A 24,290-nucleotide genomic window follows, 5' to 3' on the forward strand; every position below is an offset into this window, starting at 1 on the left:
GTAAAAAATCTCCAAAACATGTTTACAGTCGACCACTGTAGACAGTTTTCCACCCTCAAACAACTCTGAGGGTCCTTTTTTTTTTTTTTAAAAGGTATTCTGGAGGTGGAGGTGTGCCAGCTTTAATTAAAGAGTTTAACTGACTGTAGCGTATAACATTTAATCGACTAGTGAACTGTTCACATGCCACACTCAGTCTGTGTCTGCCTACAACACTTTACAATTTAACTGGATCATAATAGCTAGTTATCTGCTATGAGCCAGGCTGCACTAAAGAGGTGAGAGCTCAACAAGAGTGATGCGCTGTTCTTTACCACTAAAATGTGGTTAATTCAAAACTCAGTTTGGTAACCTGCGCAGGCATACTAGCATATTCAATTATATGATAATAGCCACTTTTTAAATCTCCTCTAAATCAGTAACAAATCAAGATCAAGCATCTGCCCCGGAACACAACAGAACTGATAATGAAATGCAATTTTGTGAGGTAAAAATGATCTAATAATGCCTGGCAGGCATCTTTTTCAGGCTTTTATCTTTTTAACTACTTTACATGGAAGATAAGCAACACAACAGCTGGCACATGTAATCTCACTGTGGTAAGCCGGTAACAGTAACGTCATAGTCTAAATTTGCAAACTGCAGACAAAGAAAAGCCAAAAAAGAGGGGAAAAAAAGGACGCCTTTTGATGTGTACAATGAAGGCCGTACAGATCACAGGGTGTTATTATGGCTGAGGGACACAAACAGGTCATGCATTTAGGACAGAAGCTGTTCTGAATTGTGCATGCTACAGTCCAATTTGGAGCCAAACAGAAAATGCTCTAAATAAAAATTCAAAGGCTTTGGGGGATCTTTCTGATGTCAGTAAGTTCAAGTACATCTTTAGCCCAAAGCCACTGGCTGGTAATTGTTAAGGTCTGGAAGGTGGTTGAAACGAAAAACACCAAAATGCCTTTGATTCACATTGCTTAAAAAGGCACAGTCGTCATCCTCTCTGATGCAGCAAGACAATAGACAATGAATATTTTATAAGTCACCCATCTGAAAGCCAATAAAGCTGAGCTGTGGTAATGATGGTCCATCTCTGCGCCCTTCCATTCTCACTAAGCGTTTCCAGCAGGCTTGCTCAATGTTAAATTAGCCCTCTAGACTGCTTAGACAGGATTCATTGCGAGAAAGTGCTACAATATGAATCACATTAGCTTCAAAATTAAGAGGTTTTACCCATATTTTTGGTTCACTGCTGTAGCTGCTTCATGAAACAAGAACGGCCCTAAAATAAAAGGCAGTCCTCTTCAATCATTAACACAGACTCAAGAAGAAACGGTGCCTCCAGAGCCCATCTGTGTGCTGCATCTTAAATCCAGTGACCTATGAGGATGACCAAACTTGAATGGATTTGCTTTTCCCTTATTGACACAAAGTCGAAATGTTACAATCGGCTGGCAGGCCAAGGCTCCATAAAGGCATGGAGCTCTAACTGGTATTGAATGGCGTGTGTGTGGATAGATTGCCATCTATTAACTTCACACAGTCTTCCCCCATTTCACTCGTCACTCAGTCTCGAACCATGTAATTAGAATACAGGACAGAGGCTCTTACAGGTGTGAATTAAACACCTCTATTTGAATGGCAGCTTTTCAAAGAGAAACAGTGACTGGATCACATTAATGAACATGAATCAAATGGTAATTCCACTTATGCAAATAAGAAAATTCTAATTAATTCATATTGACTGATCCCACGCCACCTCTGTGGCTTCAGAGGAGACATGCGGCCACAGGCAAACACTCAGATGCTGATTAGTGGTGTCAGGAAATTCTGCCTTTTAAGGGTTTTCCTCCTCTCCTGTGTGACTGTATCTTACCTGCTTTTTGGGTTTGTAGGATTCTCTCGTACACCCCCTCTGAGCTCTCTAGCAGCGTCTTGCTGGTCTGGATTACCTGAAAGCACACAAACATATTTGCTCACATTTGCCTTTAGTTTCCACATCAGCAAAACTAGCATCTCACAACAAAGCAGGAAGCAGTCTGTCTGCTAGCAGGCAGTTTCTATCCAGGGAGTGCTTAGAAAACAAGTTGTTATTACAGGGGATGTGAGTGGGCCAGGCTGCTAAATTGCATTTTTGAAAGCCAAAATTAGAGGGTAGGAGACACAAGCAATTAGGTTGTTTATTAAAAGTTACTTTTCTTCCCTGAAACACCACCAGTGTCCTGTTTTAAATGAGAAAAATATATATGTGCAAATCTGACTTTGGTTGGAAAGTATTTTTTTCAAAGGAAGTGCTGATAATTAAGGTCATTTCAATTAAAAACATGTCAGTCATTCTCAAGCAGCAACACCATTACTGTGTTCTCTGTGAAGCTGCAGCTGCGACAGATGCTAAGTTTAGCTCCTCTGGTCTTATGCGCACCTCTAATTGAGTGCACAAACTCTGCTGACCTGCAGACTGTTGAAACTCTTGTGGCAATCCATTTACATATTAAATGCCAGCGCTGCTTCTTCCTAACAGTAAACAAAAAAAATAAAGAAATAACGAAAACATTTTTTTAACACAAGGAAGACGGCAGCAGCATGTTGTTTCAGGAGGTTAATGGTGCATATGTAGGCTGTCAGAGACGGGGGTAAATAAGCATGGAGTAAACAGGGTGCCTGGAAGACCATCTGGATCTTTTGCCACAATTATTTTAGTAATAGCTTCATTTTTTTCATCTGATGGGGATGCTATTTATACCCTAATGTTACTGCACTTTTGATTTCAATTAAGTGCCTGTAGGTTACTGGTGCGGCACGGTCGTAATTGACTTGTTCACTCCCGGTGTGACTTAAGCATATAGAGGTTGTGCTGCGAAGCCAGGCGGCCCGGCTCAGCTGCCAAGATGGAAATTAAGGAATGATGAACAATGTTTTATTGCAGAGATCGGAGAGACAAAGCCAAAAACAAGCATCACTGTGGCCCCAACATCAATCTTTGGAGCCTGCCAGCCAGATCCCAGAGAAGAGGGAAATCAGGGAGGCCCGTATAGAGAGCGATAGAGGGGAAAATATATAGTACTTAATCCAACAGAGGCTGTACTTCACTGCTCTGACAGTCTTACTGTAATGACGCAGTCCCACCTCGTCCTTAACTGGTGCTTAATCTGAACAAAACTTTGCACGAATATTATCACACATACACTGATGATTAACAGTTCTTTGGATTTTCATGTATATTATCTTCATCTCATCATCATCCTGCAATGCAATATTACGTATTCTGTTTGTGTCTGCTTCGCGTGTCATGTTCAGCATACGCCGACCATACGTTACTTAGCAGGCATCAAAATTTCTATCCGCAACTGAACTTTGTTGCCGAGTTACAAAAGATACGTAGGGAGAATTTGAAAAAGTGCGACAGGTCTGGTTTGTATTTAATAAAGCTGTCTCTTTAAACAAAATCAAAACTATGGTACATTTTACTACCATATATCTTCCTTCCAGAAGCACATTAGGCTTTTCTCATTTCTCTATTTGGTGCCTCGCAATCTTCTCTGTCCTCCTGCCTATGACTCCAAAATCCATCACTGGACACCACATTGAAGGATGCCTTCATTTCTAACATACTTCTCAAGGACAGAGGAGAGAGGAGTAATACTCGAGGATGCACAGAAGCGATTTTACCATCAGAATGTAAAAGGCGTGGCACGCAGCTGACCTATACAAACACAGGTGACACGACGACACTACAAACAACTAGATCTTTGCACTCGCATGCTGTTTCAGTTATTTGCAATTTGGTTAATCGCCTGCATGATAGCCTACCTTGTCACATTGCACCATGGTGTGAATTGCATCATGTGATCACATATCTGAATCAATAAAATACAGCAGTAGCTGGACTACAACAAAATTTATGTTGCTGCTGTGCCAGCTTTGATGGCTGAGAGGCGAGGATGTCTCATTTTGTTGAATCCCCGTTGCCTCGATTATTCTCTCCTCGCATCTCTGGTAGGAGGGACTAAGATGCACGGGAAGGATACAAGGAAAGGAATCGAGGGTGTATAATCCATGAAATTAGAGAGCTTTGTTTGTTCCTACCGTTTTGGTCTTTTCAGATGTGTTAATAAGGAAAATATGAAATAATGCCAGCCTTATCCTTTATGAGCATGTCGACAGACTTGTCACGGCCTGAGCTGCTATTCTTTCTAACGCACTCTAAGAAAATAAGTGAGAACACAGCAGACGTTTTCTGAAGATAAATATGAACGTGCAGCCTTTTTCCCCCCGAAGCATGACTATGCAGAGTCATTGCCTGATACTGTGCTCAGTATGGGGGACAGACACCGTTGCACAAACCCATATGGTGACTCACCATGTTCTTCTACAGGCAGTCATGACTAAGTGACTGTGGCTGTTTGTCTCACTCTGCAGCTGCAGTTGCGGCACTTAGAGCTGCCTCACACACTGTGATTACTTTCCTGATGGGTAAAGAAATTACTGTCTTGGTGGCAGACACAGCAAATCAAGCGTCTTTAAAGGCATATTCTAGTAAGGTAAGTGGGTGGACTGCTCCCTATTTGCACACTAAACTGCATCCTCTAAATGTTATGGCCATTGTTGTTATTATTATTATTACCACCCACATTAACAAAGACACAAATGGTCTTTTATTTTCAAGGTGACGTTAGTTCAATGATACATTTCTGCAAACTAAAACTAAAAAGAGAATATATATTGTGAACAACAACTTTAATGTTATTAAAAATATTGTGTTAATGAGTCTTGTTTGATGTATGCGGTTGAACTGCAGATAACAGACATCTTAGCAGAACCATTCTAGAACAAAGTTTATTCCCCAATAAAAGCCTAACATATGGGTTTTGAAGTCCCCTCGGTTCAGTGTTTCAAAGACTTTGTATTTTCTCCATCCACACTCTGTGCCCTTAGTTAATCTGTTGTGAGTACAAACAGAAATCGGACCATATTACCTAAGAGCTCGAGCTGGCATACTACCGAGTCTCTCCAGCTTTTTCTCTTAGCACACAAATGGGCAGCATTGAGACCCACATTCTATTTTTGCCAATCAGGAGCTGAAAGCCTGGCTACTCCCTGCGGTGGATTTTGACACACTACCAGAATTTCTAATTGTACTTATCCATACATTATTTAACATTATTTTAAGGTTGCACTCCCTCTTTTTCTTACGCGTATGCACTTGTCAGCTCATCTTTTGCCGCCACACCTTTCTGCTTGCCATCACTTCTGGCACTCTGCTGATGATCAAGGCCTGCAGCTTCACACCACTTAAGCCCTTGATCTTAATTTATTTGATTTTAGTCCCCAAACACCCGTCATTTTCTTCTTTCTTCCTCTCCAACTCAATTTTCCTGGCGCTCCTTCCATCAGGGCCAATTACCTAGCTTTCCGTTCTCATGTCTGAATAGAGCAGAGGGGTCACCTTAATCGGTCTGCATCAGAGTCCTTTTCCTATGTTCGTCCTTGAGTTGCAAGGTATGAAGCTTTTGCCATTTCCATTTTTTTAGTTTAATGCATAATGTATCATTTGGATAACAAATAATGCAAATGCACAGGTGTATTCTTTGAATCCAGAGTTGAACCTAAAGACAAAAGAGCCAAGAACTGTAGTTTCTCTAATGGCCACATGGGACTAGTAGGTAAGCCAGTGTTGTATTACCACGTCCATCTTTCCAGCAGTAAAAATCATATTTACAGCCTGGTTTAAAAAAAGATTTTGGACTTTCTTTTCTTGAATGTTCATACCTAATCTATGTGTTTATTAAGTTTTCAAATCAGAGACAAAATTGTTTCTCTTGTTGCTGTGCTTTTGCCTCCTTGTTCATGTTGTGCCAAGAATCAGTGTCAGAGAACATCGTGTTTTAAGGTTAATGGTGTAGCTGGGAATAGCCTCAATGGCATGTTGCATAACTTGTAAACATTGATTTTATTACTTAACAGAACTTCAGCCCTGTTACCTAACCATCTCTGTGTGTCCCCATTAGGTCAGTAAGCCCAGGTATTGATCTGATTGGCGTTGGTTTGCCTTGTTAGATCATCCCTTCCTGTTGATGGCAAAAGCATGCATGAGTGGAATGGGTTGCTGCCAAATACAAATTAAGTTTTCTTTTCTATGCACTGCAAAAGAACCACGAGTTTGGACAACAAAGACAGAACACACTTAGATCCAGACGACAAGAGATTAAATTATATCTGCTACTTTGTTTCTAGACATTATTTCAGGTCATGGAATTGAATGCCTCTCTCCTCTTTTTATTTACTGTCATTTTTGATATTCACTAGAGTTACTACTGTGTAAATAAAGTAAATGAATCATGCAAAAAACTGCTCACCATGTCATATGTGGTAACGACTTTCTTTAGGACCTCTGGTAGCAGGCCTTGAGGCTCTAAGTTGGGGTACTGCTCATTGAGGTTGAACACCAGAAGGGGGTTATTGTCAGGCCCAGTCAGTCGAGGGGAAAGGGCCAAGATGCACTGCTTCAGGTTAGCCACCGCTGAAAGGCCGCACAGCTCTTTAAAGGACGCTATGGCATTCTGCAGAGAATGGAGAAAGCGTAATTACAGTCTGGCTTGCATGAACTTATGCTGGTTTACACTGGCATGCCAAGCAAAACATGCATCAAATGGCATAAGCATTACAAAAAGTCTAAAAGGAAAGGAACCTAATATTCCAGCTTTCGAAAATATGCCCTTCATCTGCCCCACAACCGCACAGAACAGCACTTTCTCAAAGGAAACGCCTGGAAGCTCATTCATTACCTGTGGGAACTTTCATTTTGGCTCTTATAAGCCACTCATAAACACTCAATCCTTTTGGACTGACACCAGGTTCACAAAGACACACAGACACACACAGAGACACAAACACCCTAACCTTTCTGTGAAAGGCCAAATTTAAATCCTACATAAACAAGCAGAGGGAAAAACTGGCAGGAGGGCCAAGATGTGTTATAATCACAAGGCCAGTGGCTTGTTATCACACAACGACCGCAATATAAACAACGCTACCAAAATAAAACCTAATACAACGCCTGAAGAAACACAACCTGAGACCATCCACAGTGCAGAGACACTCGAGCAGTGTATTTCCTATGCAGCCCTTTGCATTTCTTTGAAAGCTTGAACAATGACATAAATGCCTCTTTTTCTGAAAAGAGGGATCACAGTAAGTCTGTCTGGACTGGAGTCCATTAAACACTGTGGGTTAAAGCTAAGCAGTTAAAACAAACAGCTTTATATTGTTTTTCCATCACTGGTACCATTAAAAAATGTGGTCCAGTTTACACAATAGAAGTTATGAATAACTTCTATAACATGGATCGTTAAAACATGGATCTCACCATTATGTTTGCTCGTTTCTCTCCATTCCTTGACACACATAAGGACTTGGTCAAATCTAATTCAGTCCAGGGTGGTGGTTTTTGTGTTTCCTTTCCAAAGATGAAGTCTTTTAAATCAACGGTCCCCAACCCCCGGGCCTCGGACCGGTACCGGTCCGTGAGTAATTTGATACCGGGCCGCGAGAGTAGAGGCTCAGGTGTGAAATGTATGGTTTTCAGGGTTTTTATCGGTTTTCAGCGTTATTTTGTTTTCGTTTTTATCGTTAACTCGGTTTTCCTGGGTCTTTTCACCTGTGTTATGAATAAATCTTCTTTTTTTCGGTACCGGTACTAGTTTTATTTTGTTGTATTTATCCGCGACACCTTAAAGGCCGGTCCGTGAAAATATTGTCGGGCATAAACCGGTCCGTGGCGCAATAAAGGTTGGGGACCGCTGTTTTAAATTACTTTAGATGTCTTGTATTAAATCTAGTTATAATTAATAGATTGTGTTCAGTCTACTGTTCAGATGTGTTCAGACATAAACTTTCCATGCATATCCATGCAGTACAAAATATATCTTGGATGACACTGTTAATTCAGACCCACTCTAGTTAATCACACAAAAAAAGGGTGGGAAAAAAAAAATCAATACTTCATGCCTTACCTGCATGTTTTCTCTGAGGTCTGTTGCCTCTCTCAGTGGCTGAATGGCTGTTTTGAAGACATCATCCAGAGCTTTGATCAATAGCACCCTCATGCTTGCATACTCTCTACTCCTCTTGCCTTTTCGTACAGACAGCCCCCTTTTGTGAGGTTTGCCGCCTCCTCTTCGATTGGTTATTGCCACATGAACAAACAATAAGGTATGTGGCAGCACTTCCCCTGTCAGAGACTGCAGCGGAACATGGCGGAAACCTGGCTGCAGACACTCAAACGGGATTGTGTATTGACCGATAAACTCATCGCCAATATAGTCGTCATCCAGCACCACAAAGCGCACCATTGCAAGTTCGGGGAGGTTTATCTGAAACTCGAAGCTCTCATCAAACAGAGGGTTGTCCCCGTTTTGGTTGACCGTTTTAGTCCTTTGCTCAGCGCAGTCGGCGGGAATGCCGTGTATTTCGACATACACGTAGGGATCTACTACGTCTCCTTTGGCACCTGAGCCTTTGGGTTTTGGAAAGTTTTGTCCACTGATAATCTTGATGTGCAAGAGCTGTGGAGAAACACCAGGCACTGAATCTTTAGTGTTGGCACTGAAATATGAAACCTGCTCCCTCATGATCGCTGGACGCAGCACATAACCACAGTTCCCATTCTGACGGAACCAGCCAATGTTTAAATCCATCATCAGGCCAGGAGTCTGGTAGTTCATTGCTACAATCTGACAGCCACACTTCCAGAAATCTTGTGGATTCATGTTGCTGGAGTCAATCCGCATGGGACTAGGGTAAACCCGTGCTAGGAACTTCTTGTTATAGTTAACAAAGTCACCTGGGAATTCACTGGCACAGCGACTGGCAAAGACTTCATTGAAAGAGCACAGCTCCCAATGCTTCTGTTTTTGGAAAGATGTTGGAAAGTCTTTGAACTCCACAGACTTGCACAAAGTCACCAGATCAGAGAGCTCCTTGGACAGCTGAAATTTCTTGAGTGCAACTGTTTGTTGTTCAGCAGTCTCAATGCTCATCCTTTGAGACATCTCTGCCCCTTCATCCTCATCTGTCACCTCACCTTCTGAAGCAGTGCAATTTGTGCCCAACTTCTTACCCTTCAGTAGGATCTTCCCCTTCAGTTCATTAGGAGATGGAAGGTAACAGTCCTCAGGTTTTGGAGGATCTAGGTGGAGCTTGTCTCCAAGGATTTTCTTTAGGTGCTGGAACATGACTCTCTGTTGCTTCAAGGAACAGTGGTTTTCTAAGCACAGTATCAATGGAAACTCAGAGGCAACAAAGGCATATTTGTTAATGACGTCAATGACACTGCGAAAAACTATCTGTGAGGTCATTGTGTGACCAGTGTAAATTACAGGTTCATTATCAGGTCCGTCCCACACATCCAGCTCTACACTGCGGCAGCCCATCTTGAGAGCACGGATATAGCCTGTCACATCAGAGGGGCCTCTGAACTGATCTTCTATCAGGTAGGTGTTGTGTGATGCATTGATGTAGTAGTGGGACAAGGGTTGGTTCACGTCTTGGCAGACTGATTTATGTTCAGGGTCAAATATATGGCACTCTGAGGACATAAGATAGTTAGAGAACCCGTCCAAAGACAGCCAACCTTTGAGCTGGCCCTCTTTCGATGGCTCATATTTCTGAATTACGTCAAAGCTGGTCTCTTCGCTGACTTGTGCCATTCCCTGTTCTGCCTCCAGAAATATCATTAAGTCCTTGGTATCAAGAAATTCTTTATTACTGGAAAACTGAACAAAGAGAAAATATATTTCTGGTCTGGTACAAAGATCGTGAAAGACTTCAATGAACTCCTCTTTTGCCACATCCGAACCTGATTTGTCCTTAACTTTATGCAGCTCCTTGAATTTCAGTTCTATTTTCACATTTTTGAGTCCCGGATTCAACTTTTTGACTAACTGTACAGCAGTGCATATAGAAAGTTGCTTGCTGTTTGTAGTATCCTCCTCATCAAAAAGCTCACCTAACCACGATGAGCGCATGTTGTTCTGACTGCTCTCAATCATATTTAAGGTATGTTTCCCATAGGATATCAGGTACCTCAGCCCTGTGACCCACGTGTTGGCTACATCTGCAGTGTTCGCCACCAAGTCTAGGGACTCATAGTTCTCCCCAAAAATGACAGAGAAAGCACAGTCCTCCGAAATCTGATCATAGGTTCCATTAGTTCTAAAAGTATCTGTGTTTTTGCCTGTCCGAACCTCTTTGATAGATTTTACATCGATTTTAGCCTTGTCTACTTCCTTCTTTGAAGGCTCCCATCTCAAAGACTGCATGTCGGCGTCAAGGAGAAAGTAGCGATGGTAAATGCGCGAATTGGATCGCACTTTTTTGAGCTCAGACCCATCAACCATGGCACTGATGCAATCACTTGCACTACTAATCTTCTTCTCAGTGGGCATGCTGCTGAATGAGACAGTCTTCTTTCTTTCCTTCCGCTGTTTTCCATCCTGCAGAGAAAAGGAAAAACACTGTGTATCAATAGAAATCTTTTCATTTAAAGTACAGGAAACAACAACAACAATGAAAATATGACAGTATGCAGTTATAATCAAGGTTTAACTTTAAAGGGGTAAGCCAGTCTAGGCTTACTTAAATCATATACTAAAAAAGTACTGTTCCGTGTGGATCACTATTTTGTTTTTTCCCCCAGGTTAATTTTAGAGTCATCAATCTCTCTAGCAGACCTGTAGCACAATCTCCACATTTTTTATTTCTTTCCAACTCAAGAAAAATCTAAATACAGCACCCAGCATGCTGCCCACTCTGACATACTGTTTGCCCAGATAGTCCTCCTTCTTGGTCCAACAGCAGCAACCTTGTTGGTTGACTTAAGGCACCTGTCGCTGTGTATTATACAGATACAACAAGGAATCTCCCTTAGGAGAGCATCACCCACACAAATCCAGTCATCTACAGCAGTCACACGTCTGACATTTTCAGTGAACCCTGCTCTTTCCATCGCAGCAGTTCCCTTCAGTACAACAGCATTTTACACTTGACATTATTGAAGTCATTTCACAATTTTAGAAAAACCCACACCCTTATTAATCATCCTGTGGCAGCATTGTTCAGCTATATGATGTAACTAGACTACGTTGCAATACATTCCAGAAGAAACATCAACCTTTATTTTCTTTTAATCTAACGACTGAATGAGTGAAATGCTATTGTTTTTAGAGGCACAAAGGGATTGGCTACTCATTATTACATCATGTATATAGAGGTCAAGATGCAGCAAAAGCAATGGACACTCCTGATAGTTCTCCCTGCTGCCGACAGCCCACTCTCAGTGAGATTGTTTATTAGTTTGTACAATTAAGATGTCTAAGTAGCTGGAATGATGAGGATGGAAGGCTGAAACAAAATCTTCTCTAACATAAAAACCATCTATACAACCAAGCGTAGTAACAAACATCTTACATAACAGAAATGATCAAGCAAATCTGTCAGTAGGCGCTTCTGAGATGAAACACAGACCGAAACAATTATATAATGTAATTTTTTTTCCAAATTGATTCATCAGCATCTGTGTGTTGGAGTATAAAAAAAACAGACACTGACTCTTATCTTGTACCCCTGTAATGATCATGGATGGACCTTATTTTGCAGTCTGTTGCTTAAGGTCAGTTCTTGCCCTAACCTAAAATGGGAATTCCTTACATAATCCTTCTGATCTGGACAAAAAGGTGGATTTTAGGATAGTCATCAGTAGGCAGTAACCATAATACAGTCAGTATAAGGAGATAAAAATACTGCACACACCCAGTGTGTACCTATTGTAGTGCACACACCCAGTGCACTACAATAGGTATAGATTGCCAAAGCACCCTTGTCTTACCATTTAATGTTTCCTTAGAAAAAAAAACTGTTATGCAACAGTCTTTTTTTCAGTCAGGTGATCCACAATACTGCAAGCTGCAAGTGCAGCTTCATTTAGCCTTACATGGTTTTCAAAAGACAACATGATCATGATCAGATGGGCTATTTATAGCTACATTTATTTGTTTTATAGGGTACATATTAATCTCCATCACTTATCTCTGTTCATCTGTTTCTTTGCCAAGTCAAAGCACAGCACCAGATCAAGCTAGCTACAATTTCCCCGTAATGTTAGCAGTTACAAGAAAGATGGTGATCTTTCTTTCCCTGCTGACTTTTAGTCAGATTTAAAGGACCTTTATTTGGGATCCGTGGTCAAAAATTAAGGGCTGTAACTTCATTAGAGTAGAAAAGTTCCACAGGACCATATGTTAGAAAAGTATGGGTGTAAATATATATCATGAGCAAGACATTATAGCACCAGTAAGTACAAGCTGTATTCAGTACTTATCAACCTTATCTAACCCCCGCTCAGTCTGTTTAACATCACTGTGTGGTAACAAGGACTGTAAGCAAACACAGAAACATTATTTTCTTGGGTAAGCATCCAAAATACATGACCGTGCCACGCTATTAGTCATCCCTTCTTTGAATCCTCTGCAACAGAACAATACACAGCAGGACAATGGAGGTTCCGGTTTTGAGAAATATTCTGCATTGATCCTCATTTCATTATGTTTATTACAGATGGTTTCGTTTTTTTACTTTTATTACTTTATTAATTTTGTTGAGAGAAGGAAACCCGTGCTGCATTGTTAGGGCACGACAGTAGAACGCAAATGAGATATTAAACGTTTTGTTTGTGCTTCACAATGCTAAGATAATACCCTGGGTATTACCATCAGACACCCTGAAAAGAGAAGTTAATTCTAAGCCTGTATGTATGGTTTCAGTGTATGTTCGATATCTGTGTGTGTGTGTGTGTGTGTGTGTGTGTGTGTGTGTGTGTGTGTGTGTGTGTGTGTGTGTGTGTGTGTGTGTGTGTGTGTGTGTGTGTGTGTCGACAGCAAGATAGTGGGGGAGAGAACCAAGTAAGACTGCATATGTCCAACTGCTCAAAGATCCCATAGGAGTCTGAATTCCCTAACGGACGGAAAACTGCATTTTTTTTCTGGCTCAGCGAGCAGTTATGAACTGTCTGTGCAACTGAAGACATCACATGGGACCCATTACTCTTTGCTCTACTGTTCTACCTAAATCATCCACAACAACCATCACCTCAGTCTCACTGCAGCATAAATCACCTTTTAGCTCGGTGCCAGGACAGGCTTAAATATACAGTAACAAAAATTAAGTGAATGAAATGAATTTCATCTGAGTACAAATGTAACAAGCAGCCACAAATGTGCCCCTTTGTGATGGTGCATGGCCCTTATTTACTGCTAATTTATAAAATCACAGTCGTCAACAAGAATTCCTACAGTGTCTCAACTGTTAGGGGTCTTAGAAAGAAAACAGTATATTATATATATACCTTTACACAAAGCCAAACTGATGTACTGGACAGCTGATATTGGCCTCGCTCAGATATGGCCATATCAGGGTATATCGCTTTAGATATGCAACAAATATAAACAATGAGGAAAAATTACCCATTTCTTGCAAATAAATAAATAAGAAATTCAAGAGGAACTGTTTTTTGAAGATCGCCCTCCTTTCACAAAGCATTCCCAAATAGTTGTGGCTGATTTGTTACGTGGCAGACTTTGTCCAAACATAAAATGAGGTCTAGTCCAGAGGTCCAAAAAACTACTAACATTTTTGTTAGTAGTCGTCTTCAGATTTCCATGTGTCCTCTGCTTGCATAGCAACATCTAATCTCGCCCCTCTATACAATCTTCTCGTGCCTGGCAGCTCGAAATGCGTTCTTCAGTTTCAGTTGTTTGCCAGCTTCCAGATAACCAGATAACAGTAAAAGCAAGAGAAAGAAATATTGAATACAAAAATATTTGCATATTTTAGCTGAGCTAAGACTTGTGCAGCGCTAAGGGACTACAAGAGCTGCAGAGCTTCCTGACAAACTACCTGATGTAACTCATTGTTACCACCTGGGGGCAATGCTAAAAACTTATTGGACGACTGGAACAGACTTGTTCCTGCTTGTGCACGCAACGTAAACCAAAGTGCACAAACACCAAAAACAAAACAATACACTGGGTTTTATTACGTAAAAAATTATTTTAACTAAGAAAAAGAAACATGAGATATTATATTGCAGTTAAACTGATATTAGCTCACTAATACACTATACAACAACAAACAACCACAATCTTCTAGTAATGAGAATTCGGTTTTATTAAAATTAGCAAATAGGGACTTTTTGTTCTCCAGCTGCACTGCTGTCAAATCCCAGGGGAGTTCAGACCTGGTGCAGACCCAGCTGTTTTTATGTACCATATGGTAAGAGTCTGTTGGTCACATGAAGTGTGAAAGAGGTAACACAAGATAAATCTAACAGCTCTGCCATTTCCTGAGTGGATATAAATGAAACTTGTGACTAAAACTTGTTTTTCACACGAGTTTTCCATGCTGAAATAAAAAAGGAATATGTATTTAAAAAGGCCAACCTGCTGTATCTTTCCCATACAGTTTAACAGATTCAACTTTCATTTATGCAGGTGTTTGTCTTCTGTTTGTTTTTCTGTGCAGTGGTTCAAAATAAGAACTTTTTGGTTGGGTATTTCAACCATCCATTTCTTAATCTCTAAGAGGTTTTGTGTTGTGTAATCTAACTGACATGGAGCGGATTGATCAGCTGTGGCCTTTTTTGTCAGTTTGCTCAAAAGATGGCAGCCTGCAATAACTGTACTATCTACTCTTTTAGGGGCAAATAATAATCCATGCCATTGTCCAAGATTGACTCACCAGACAAGGAGATTAGTGGAAGAAGAAAATCTAAAATCCACCAACCAAGCATATCTTTTCATTTAAAATAGTGAATTACCTATTTTCTATCACATATTAATTTGCTACAGTTATAGATAGTCTAAGAGATATCATTTGCCAAAGTAGAGTTTAAGTTAGATGATTAGGAAAAAGGTCAGGGTTAGAGAACAGACCTTCCTAGGATACAAGAGGGGTAATGTTTAACTCCCACAAAGTGTGAGTAAATCAGGACAGGGTGTCCACCACCTAGCATGTGAGAAGCTAACCAAAACAGTCATAATGAACTATACTAAGAATCTCTACCCTGTTAACGGGCACTCTGGTTATGCCCTCGACTTATTTAGGTCACAATCTGACACACATTTTATTTCCATCTTTTATTCCATCTTTATGGCTTCTCCAGCTAAGACATGATTACTAGCCAGTCAAATCAAGGAATATGATGGGGCTGATCAATTATGGAAAAAATATCTACTTGCAATTATATTGGCATGTTCTGAGATCAAGATTAATTACCACCATAGCTGGGTGTTTGACACAGTCGTGCATTTGTTGAACTTTTAAGGAAAACTGGCATTTTTTATTTGCTTGTCCTTGCCGGGCTTCTCGAAAACAAAGTGTGTGCGAAGGGCTGAACTGGTTTTTACTACTCTTTGTAATCAAAGCTGATCTAAACCTGCCACATCCTGTAGGGGGATGTGTTTGAGGTTTAACGAAGAGCAAAGGCACATAGCTGTCAAAGAAAGATAAAAAGAAGATGCAAAACAACACATGATTACAAAAAAAACTAAATTTGAAAATTGTTTTATCTCAATTGTCTTCTTCTTCATAGTTGTTGGATGCTGCAATTATAAATGGATTTAAATTTTGTTTAAGCTCACATCCCTACACCAGGGCTCAAAGCATCCAAAGGAGGGTGACTGCTGTAGATTCAGTGCATGAAAGATCTACTGTGAGCTGAGCAGATCAGCTCAGCCTTGGATTTAATAAATGTTGAACAGTTAACATTACCAAACTGCTGCCACACAATGAGAGAAAAGACTTCTGAGCATACTAAGTTTATATAGGGATTGGCAGAGCTGTGAAAACAAGTAAAGGACAGATGCCGCTCTAGCACATTAGCAGCTGCTGTGCATCCTGATTTTTACGATTACAGCGATGTGGACGGGTCATTGGCACATGGCAGTGGATCTTTAGAGTCAGTTATACTCATCAGCTGGTCCTGGCCAATCAGCTGAAAACCCACCAATTCTAGTCACCAGCCAATCCAGTGGGTGCATCTCAACACAGGATACTGTGTAGGTCATAACATGTAGTGCGGCTAATCAATATGCAACATCAAAAAGCAATTTATAATTTTAAAGTATTAAAAATATTTTTGGCCAATGGACTTTTTCCATCTACTAGTCTGCTTGGCTGCTGAGTCAAAAAGTGAATTTGGATACCGTTTAGGACTGTTTTGGTACATACAGCCACTTGCACAAAATAAACATACATAGGCTTTTATGACATCACATTTTGGGTTGGGTTCAGGGCACTGTGCGGGCTACTCACATTCTCCCAAATACCAAAGTCATCTAACCATTGTTTTGTGAACCTTGTTTTTGTACACATGCAGGGTCATGCTGGAATGTCCAAAAATGTCCTGGTAAACTGAAGCATTAAGATCTCTCTTCACTGGAACCAAAAGGGCCAGCACAAACCCAGAAAAACAACCTCATACCACTATCCCTCCTGCTCCAAGCTTTACACTTGGAATGCTGCAGTAAGGCAGATGATGTTTTTCTAACATTCACCAAATGCAGACTGCATGATTTGTCAATTCACACAACATGTTTCCACTTTTCAAGTGTCTAGTGGCTGCGCGACTTACATCACTCTGTCAAATGTTTGGCGGTGCCTGTTGGCCATGATAACCCATCGCCATCAAGCTCCCAGTGCACAGTTTTTATGCTGATGTTAATACCAGAGGAGGTTAGGAAACTCCGCAGTTAATGAGCAAGCAGAGCACTGCAACTCCTCATTCCTCATTGGAACTTGGCGGTGTTTGATTTTATACACCAGTGGCAATGGGACTGAAAGAAACATATGAATTCAGTGATTAACAGGTGTAGCCTCACTTTTGTCCATATAATGTAGATTCACCCACTGTAGCAGAGACCCTTCTTATCTGCTAAACACAAACTACACCAATCAGAAACAGCTGTTAGGTGAAGTGAAAAGCATATTCATCTTGTTACAATGTAATGTTCTACAGCCCACAATCCAAAGGACTTGCTCTCCTGACAATCAACCAAAATGTGCAACAAAATCCACACAGTTAAAATGTTTCCTCAAATTTGACACTTAAGTCTTTTTATGGCAACATTTTCAGCACTGAAAAAGAAGAGGATACAATTAACAAGGAAAAAATTGCCTTGGGTGGGCTGAGTTAATTGCTTACCACCATTTTCTTCCAACTGTTCTCTATGGAGCTGTTACAGGCTTTACATCATCAGCTCTCCAGGCAGAGAGCGAGCCTATCATCTTCTCAATATTAGATTGAGACATTAGTCACAGTTACAATAAATGAATCTGTTAATTCTGTGATATTAATAAGAATCTTTACTTATTAATAGTACAGAAAGTTAATATTCCACAGGGTTGATTCTTTACTAAGTTTTAGACAAAAGCTGTCACATTTTATTAAACTGTGTGAACTGTAAAGAGCCGTTGATAGCATTATCTGCAGTGCAATAACATTAAAAACAACAGTAACAAATATGCCTAAATGGGCATACTGATCACCTTATCTCATACCCTGATCAATCTTTCGTGACATTGTGAGGGCAGCCTGCGCAATCAATTGAATTACACAACAAGCGCTAGGACATAACACAGGGGTAACTTCTGTTCAATTTCCTGTAAGGCCCTCACAAAAAGTTAATTTGTTATGGTTCTTTTCAAAACGAGATAAGGAAGAAAAAAATGCAAGACTGAGTAATTAGTCAATTTCCTAATTGCTCATCAAAGTGATGACAATAAGCTAGTAATGAATTTAAACCAGTGAAAATCATACTGTAAATGATACCTGCCCTGTAGATATGAGCTGTTTGAAACGAGAAGCAATAGATTTCTTCTTCTTCTTATCATCAAATGCCCTTTTTCTAAGCCTTTACCCATGACCATGTAACCTTCTGCAACTGGTTTCTTGTTATCTTTATAGCTGGTATGAATTTATTGGACCTTGAGAGAAATGTCAGCCATCAACCAAACATAATTGAGTTTTGATTCATTACCAGTAATAGATCTCATTCCAAGGTCACCACAATATTTTCCATCAATATGTAGGACATTTCTTTAATCCATGAACACTGCGTGCGGCCTTTCATGCTACTCCGAATAAAAAGGGTCAAAGACCCCCTTTCCACAACACAGCATTTCTTTTCCTTTCTACAGTGGTAAACTGGAATTCACTAGAATTTGGACCTCCTTTCAGAGAGTTAACAACATAATGGCTTACAGTCAAAAGGGCAATCAGTACCCTATGGAGGGAAGAGAAGGCCGGGTTAATTCTCATAAGGAAATAATGACTCAGGGTTTCATCTTTGAGGCTTCTCCAGATTTCCGCAGAGAAGTTATGTCTCTTGCCTTGAAAAGAATTTCACCTCCAAACACCCTTTACGCCACAAAGGAAACTCAATACAGAGCTTTACACCTCATGTTTATCATATTTGACAATCTAGGATCTAAAATAATTCTGGTAAAACAGTCAACAGGACCAGTGATGGAAAAATAAACTGGAGCTGAGCGTGGGAGTGACACATGCTCAGAAACATTCCTTCATAGAAGTGGACCTTTCACCCTTCCTCCAGATCTCCTCTATTTGGCAAATATAAAGACTGGGCCATTTGCTACTCCTTTACACTGTATTGTTTATTGCAAAATCATAAGTTTCTTTAATTTACATTTCAAATTCACAATGTTTATAAATGTAAAAATGTGATACTGTTACAATGCAATCACCTAAGCTTCAAGATCTCAGTTGCTTCCAGTCAATATGAAAAATGGTGGCAAGAAGAAGTAGCCATAAATGCATAGGAGGAAACAAAGGTACCTGAAGGTACAGTCACTGCAGGTTGCATCGATGTAGTGTGCAGTTGCAGATGTCGGGCTTGTGGTTATGGCTCACTCACAGTGTAGATTTGATGCAGAAGTATGACTACCTCATTAGACCTCACGAGTAAAATCTTGGGTTATAACATATTGCTTTCTGAGATTCTACTTTGTTAAATAAATAATCTCTGATCCCATCTCAAACTGCTCCTTCCCCATCTCCTTACTTTGTCTGACTCAGCAACCACTCCAAAGAACGCACACATAAACACCACATGCGGTCTGCTGACTTAGTGAATTTTAGAAAGTTCAGTTGCTTCCTTCATTCCAACATGATTCTGAATTTATTACCATTTTATTGCAGTTGTTTCTAGTAAAAAAAAGAATTCATACGTTGCTCAAACACCTGCTTTAAATTTTCATTGTCAGGGTGCCATCTGACATTCATGTTCTGTATTCATTTAATGTATTGTGTTATTGTCTCATTTATGGTTAATATAAAATGTTCTATGCATAACATTTATGCATGTGTTTTCTGCAGTTTTCCCTGAGTCACTTTATACAGCTGACTGAATTAATTCAAGTAGCTGATTAGGACTGTTGCGCTTACTTTAAGCACAACAATCTCACTGGAAGAGCAGTTAAAAGGCTCTGCTTACACCAGATCAATGCTATATTCTCCCACGTTAAGCTAATTTGCCTGCAAATTCAGTGGGTCTTATTCAGAGACCAATAAACAAACAGTCATCAGTCGGTCACCTCAGACATTAGGCAGCAATAACATCAAACCACTCCCACATACGTAACATAAAGACAGAAGAACAGCCCACATGCCCACATATTATCTTTTCTACAACCAGTCTGGTGGTTTGACAAATACTCCAAAGCAAAACCTAAACTGTTAAGAGATGCCCACACTGATTTTCTTTACTGACACACATTTTTCATTGCCACAAAAAGAAACCTGAACCTCTGACTGCAATAGGCAGATTGCAACTAAAATAATGATTCCAGAGTATATTATAAAAAAAGCTCTAGTCTAGCCCTGTTATTAATAGGGATGGGTACCGGTATCCGGTGCCATCTGACATAAACGGTAGTAACCAGACCAAAAAGCAGCGCACATTTCGGTGCTTTATTTCGGTGCTTTTTTCCCTAAGATGTCATACACTTTGGATTCTAGCCAATCATTTTACCTTTCCGAGGATAGTAGGCGGGCCCAGGTACATATGTTCTTTTAGAGCAGAGCTACAGATTAAAAACGCCCAAGGCGAAGCGGTCAAATTCTGGCTGTACTTCACAGCAAAAGATGCAAACTCAGCAGCCTGCAACAAGTGCTTTAAGGTGATACTGTGCAAAGGAGGTAACACCTCGAATCTGATGAAACACCTGGCGAAAAATAGCGTTTTGTTAAAAGCCGAGAAATGCACCGTATTTGATAGCTTGCTGTGAGACCTCACATCGAGAACATCTACTGCGGGTGTGGTGCCTGTTATCGGACCCGGAGTTAGCAATATCCCCCAAAAACCCGAAAAGTAGAGTCCTGGCCCCTAGCCCTGCCAGTGTAGCAGAAATGATGACAGATGATGACGGCAGCAGCAGCCGTTCTTCTCTGGGTCAGTAGCTTAATGTTGTTCGTGTATAATTTACGTTGAGTAGGCTAACCATGTTATTAAATTAATGCATGCAAGGTGAACTAGCAAACACCGTCGTAGTTACATGCGGCTGTCTTCTTGTTTGATGACAGATACTCCCTTCACCCTGGCCAAAAAGGCTAAAATGACCAAAGAGGAAGTGGAAAACAGCTAAACATGAGAGGTTTTTGGACAAAGTTTATGTTTTTTCCATTGTTTAAGCACTGCTTCCAGCCAAGCGTGATGCCATAAATCCCCTATAGCTGCAGAAAAGGCTAACATTGTTGTCTTTTTACAAAAAAAAAAAAACAGCTGAACATGAGAGGTTTTTGGACCAATTTTGTGTTCTCCATTCTTTAAGCACCGGTTCGAGCACCGGTTCGAGCACCGTTTAAGCACCGGCACAGTTTCAAAGTACCAGTTTGGTACTGGTATCGGATAAAACCTAAACGATACCCATCCCTAGTTATTAATGCTCTAAAAACATATATCAGTGACCATCTATAGAATAGCTGCTTTATAAATATCACATTTAGTTTTTGTTTGTTTATGACCTTTGGATTCCTGGATGGGTTAAGTGTGGATTAGATGAACAGGACACACGAGGAAGACACTGGGGAAAAAAAGACACCCTAAATTAAATTAATTGATTAATTAAATATTTTCCAATCGCATTTGTTGCCTCAATAACAAGTTTGAAGTCTCACTCTATACAACATAAAATTCATTTTGTCAATTAAGGTCCCCACTATAGTCAGAAAGGAGAAGGCAATGCTCACTGGACAACAGCTTGGAAATGACAAGTTGTTAGCCAAGTAGTGTCCATGATGTTTGTTTTAAAAAGCTAAGACGGCATCCAAGAACAACTGAACTAGTAACTAACTGTACTAACTGTAAGTAACTAACTAACTAACTGTTCAGTCGACCATGCAGCTGATTTTTCTCCGTCATTACTTGGCCTTTTTGGAAGGCACCATATATTTTTCTATGCAGGGAAAACATTGTACATGGAGACCGACAAGTCTGCTAGAATACTCAGTTAATCTGCTGCAAATTTTATTGCAGGTAAGACAAAGTTAGCGAGCAAATGAGTGCATTTGCGTTGAACCTTTAGGTGCCAAAGTTGGATGTCAGACCTTCTCGGTACCCCTTTTTGTTTTAAGTACCACAGACAACCCGTTTGTTTGTTCTCCGAAGTCTTGGCAATTGGGGAAAAAGACAAAAAGAAAAAACAAACAAACACATTTTAACCGACAAATATAAAAAACAACGTAAAGTTAGACTTTTCTGCAGGATATGTCAGGTTTGGGTAGGTAAGCCTTCAGAGGGTTCACTGCAATTTTATCTGTGATAGTATTGGCTGTAGGGGAAAAATTCACAAGAAGCTCCACACGAGGCTCCATAAATATATCATTATATACTCTGTGAGGAACTCTCCAGTCAGTTCCTCCAGCTGTAGAATAACTTCAACACAACCATTCACAACTGCAGAACTGCATGTCAGGTCCAGCATAGCAGCAAGTAAAACTAGCTCGACAAAAATGTTGGAAGTGGGTTGACAGGTCGTTTAAAAAAAATGAATAAATAAATCTTTAAAAGCATTTGATATATGAAGCTAAAAATTCACAGCAATCATTATTAATTATCCATATTATCATTATCAACATATCATTATATATCCAAACTTTTGACCATACATTTTGTGGCAAATCTGAGATGGTCAAGCAGAAGAGGAAGCAGGAAATGTGGCGAAGCAAAGCAGGGCAAAGACGTGCAGTGAAGCCTGGGATTAACTATGATTTTAGATTGAAAAACTGGCAATTTTGTTTGGCTCTTTACACCACTTATAGACAAGTCTTGCAATGTTACAGCTCCAAGTAGACTGTAAAACTGTGAAACATCGAGAAATTCTCGCATTATTGATGGCAGGTCAACACTGCATTTCACATTTTGGTAAGAACTCCACCAGGCAATATGAAGCAAAACTGTCATGTCAGAGTTCAGTATAAAAAAAAAAAAAGACTGAAAAGCAGTGGCACATTCTCAGCATCTGATAAGGCGTCCATGATGAGGCAGCGCGATGCAAGCAAAATTGACACCATCCGTTAGCTGGAGACTGCATCATATTTCCACCTTCAGGAGTCGTATTACCATCACAACAGCTGAACTGATTCATCCGTGGACTCTCTTAAGGCTGAACAGAAGGCACTGAGAAAAACAGAGACCTGACTAACTTTGTTTCATTTCTAAAAGGACTACAAAAGGTTAATATGCAGAATCAATCCAACATATTAATGCACTACTTTTCTATTAATGTTATTGTCATACTAACATCAGTAACATAACTCAAAGTGAAAGTGATCAGAACTCAAGAACAATGTTATTGATAAACACTCCCAGAGAACAGCTGTTAAAGGTCCCTGCAGTCAGGATATTAGTTTGTGATTTTAATCACACAAAGCTTCCCAGTTTATAAAGTCAACATAAACACTAAATGTGATCTAATTACAATAACAGAAGACTCAGTGTAAACAGAGCTGGAGATAATATACACATTAATATCTTCTCACAGTTTATTTTTATGTGAGTATTAAATATTTACTGTGTAGAAGTTACAGTTACCCAAAGCGATCCACGTTAAAAGAACTAATGGGACAACAGAAAATAAAGCATGAAGTCTATAGCAGTGCTGCAAAAACGGTATTCATAATCAATTTATCTGAGGATTTTTTTCATTATTGAATCATTTGAAATTAAATTAATATATTACAGAGACAGTGCTTTCACTTGACAAAAGCAGCCTTGTTTTCCTGAATTAATGAAACAATTATCTCAAAAATTCCAAAACTCAAATTTTATTACTCCATTTTTTCTGAATGAACAAGACATGTTAAAATCCCAGAAAGCCTCTAATGCCCTGAAACCTTGATTTCATAAGCAATAAAGAGCAAACCCTTAATACACTTAGGGGTAATTCACTCAAAATTCATCCACAGAGTCTACGTGGTGTCCAATGATGTTGACTCAAGAGACAAAGGCACAAGTATATCCCAATATTTCAAGAGAAAACTACATTTACAAAAAAAAAAAAAAATCATGTGAGCCATCATTAACAATGAAATCAAGCTTTAAAGTCAACATAAGCTCTTTTAGGATTTTAAGATGTCCTGTTAATTCAGATAGCAAGTGTTTTTTTTGTTTTGTTTTTTAATGAAAAGCGCCGTCTTACGCTTCCATAGAAATTAAGAAGCCAAGTAGCAGCCAGGTGCAGCTAATCAAATACAATCAGTCAACAGCAAGAGTGACCAGGGGTTTTGGCAGTTTGTTGGTCTGGGGCATTCTGGTGTGTTTTAACACGCTGCCAAAATCTTCCTAGAAGAAGACCTCAGAGCAAATAAAATCTTCCTAGAAGAAGACCTCAGAGCAAATTCACCTCAAGGTCAGAACGTTCAAACTCAAGAGCTCTTCGGGCCTCTACAGGCCACATGCATGCATGTAAAATGTTAAGGTTAATAACAGTTACAGTTAGAAAAAGACTGACAGAAAATATGGCTCCTTTGCCAGGAGAAAGTATTTCTCTCTAAAAAGAACATAGCAGCACAGCTTAGCTTGCCTTTAGGTTGCATGTGAGCCAAGTCCAGACCTCATCTCAACTGAAATGAAGAGAGCTGTGCATTAACAAATGTCCACAAAACTTCAGTTTAGTTCTGCCAAACGTGGTTATACAAGCTACTGAGCCATGGGGTGTACTTAATT

General features: G+C 39.9%; 1 protein-coding gene across 1 annotated transcript in view; it reads right to left on the minus strand.

Moving 5' to 3' along the window:
- plcl2 (phospholipase C like 2) overlaps positions 1–24,290 on the minus strand; it is a 44,638-nt gene that overhangs the window by 10,402 nt on the left and 9,946 nt on the right. Inside the window, exons 3-5 of the mRNA XM_085472227.1 lie at positions 8,007–10,487; positions 6,351–6,554; positions 1,871–1,946 (exon numbers count right to left, since the gene is read on the minus strand). Of these exons, the coding sequence (XP_085328353.1) occupies positions 1,871–1,946; positions 6,351–6,554; positions 8,007–10,487 (2,761 nt within the window). The remainder of the gene's footprint in view (positions 1–1,870; positions 1,947–6,350; positions 6,555–8,006; positions 10,488–24,290) is intronic.

The sequence above is a fragment of the Copadichromis virginalis genome, linkage group LG11 (genome assembly GCF_057382275.1).
Source record: "Copadichromis virginalis isolate Kocher_CV1m ecotype Utaka linkage group LG11, C_Virginalis_male_GT1.1, whole genome shotgun sequence".
Classification (NCBI taxonomy): Eukaryota; Metazoa; Chordata; class Actinopteri; order Cichliformes; family Cichlidae; genus Copadichromis; species Copadichromis virginalis.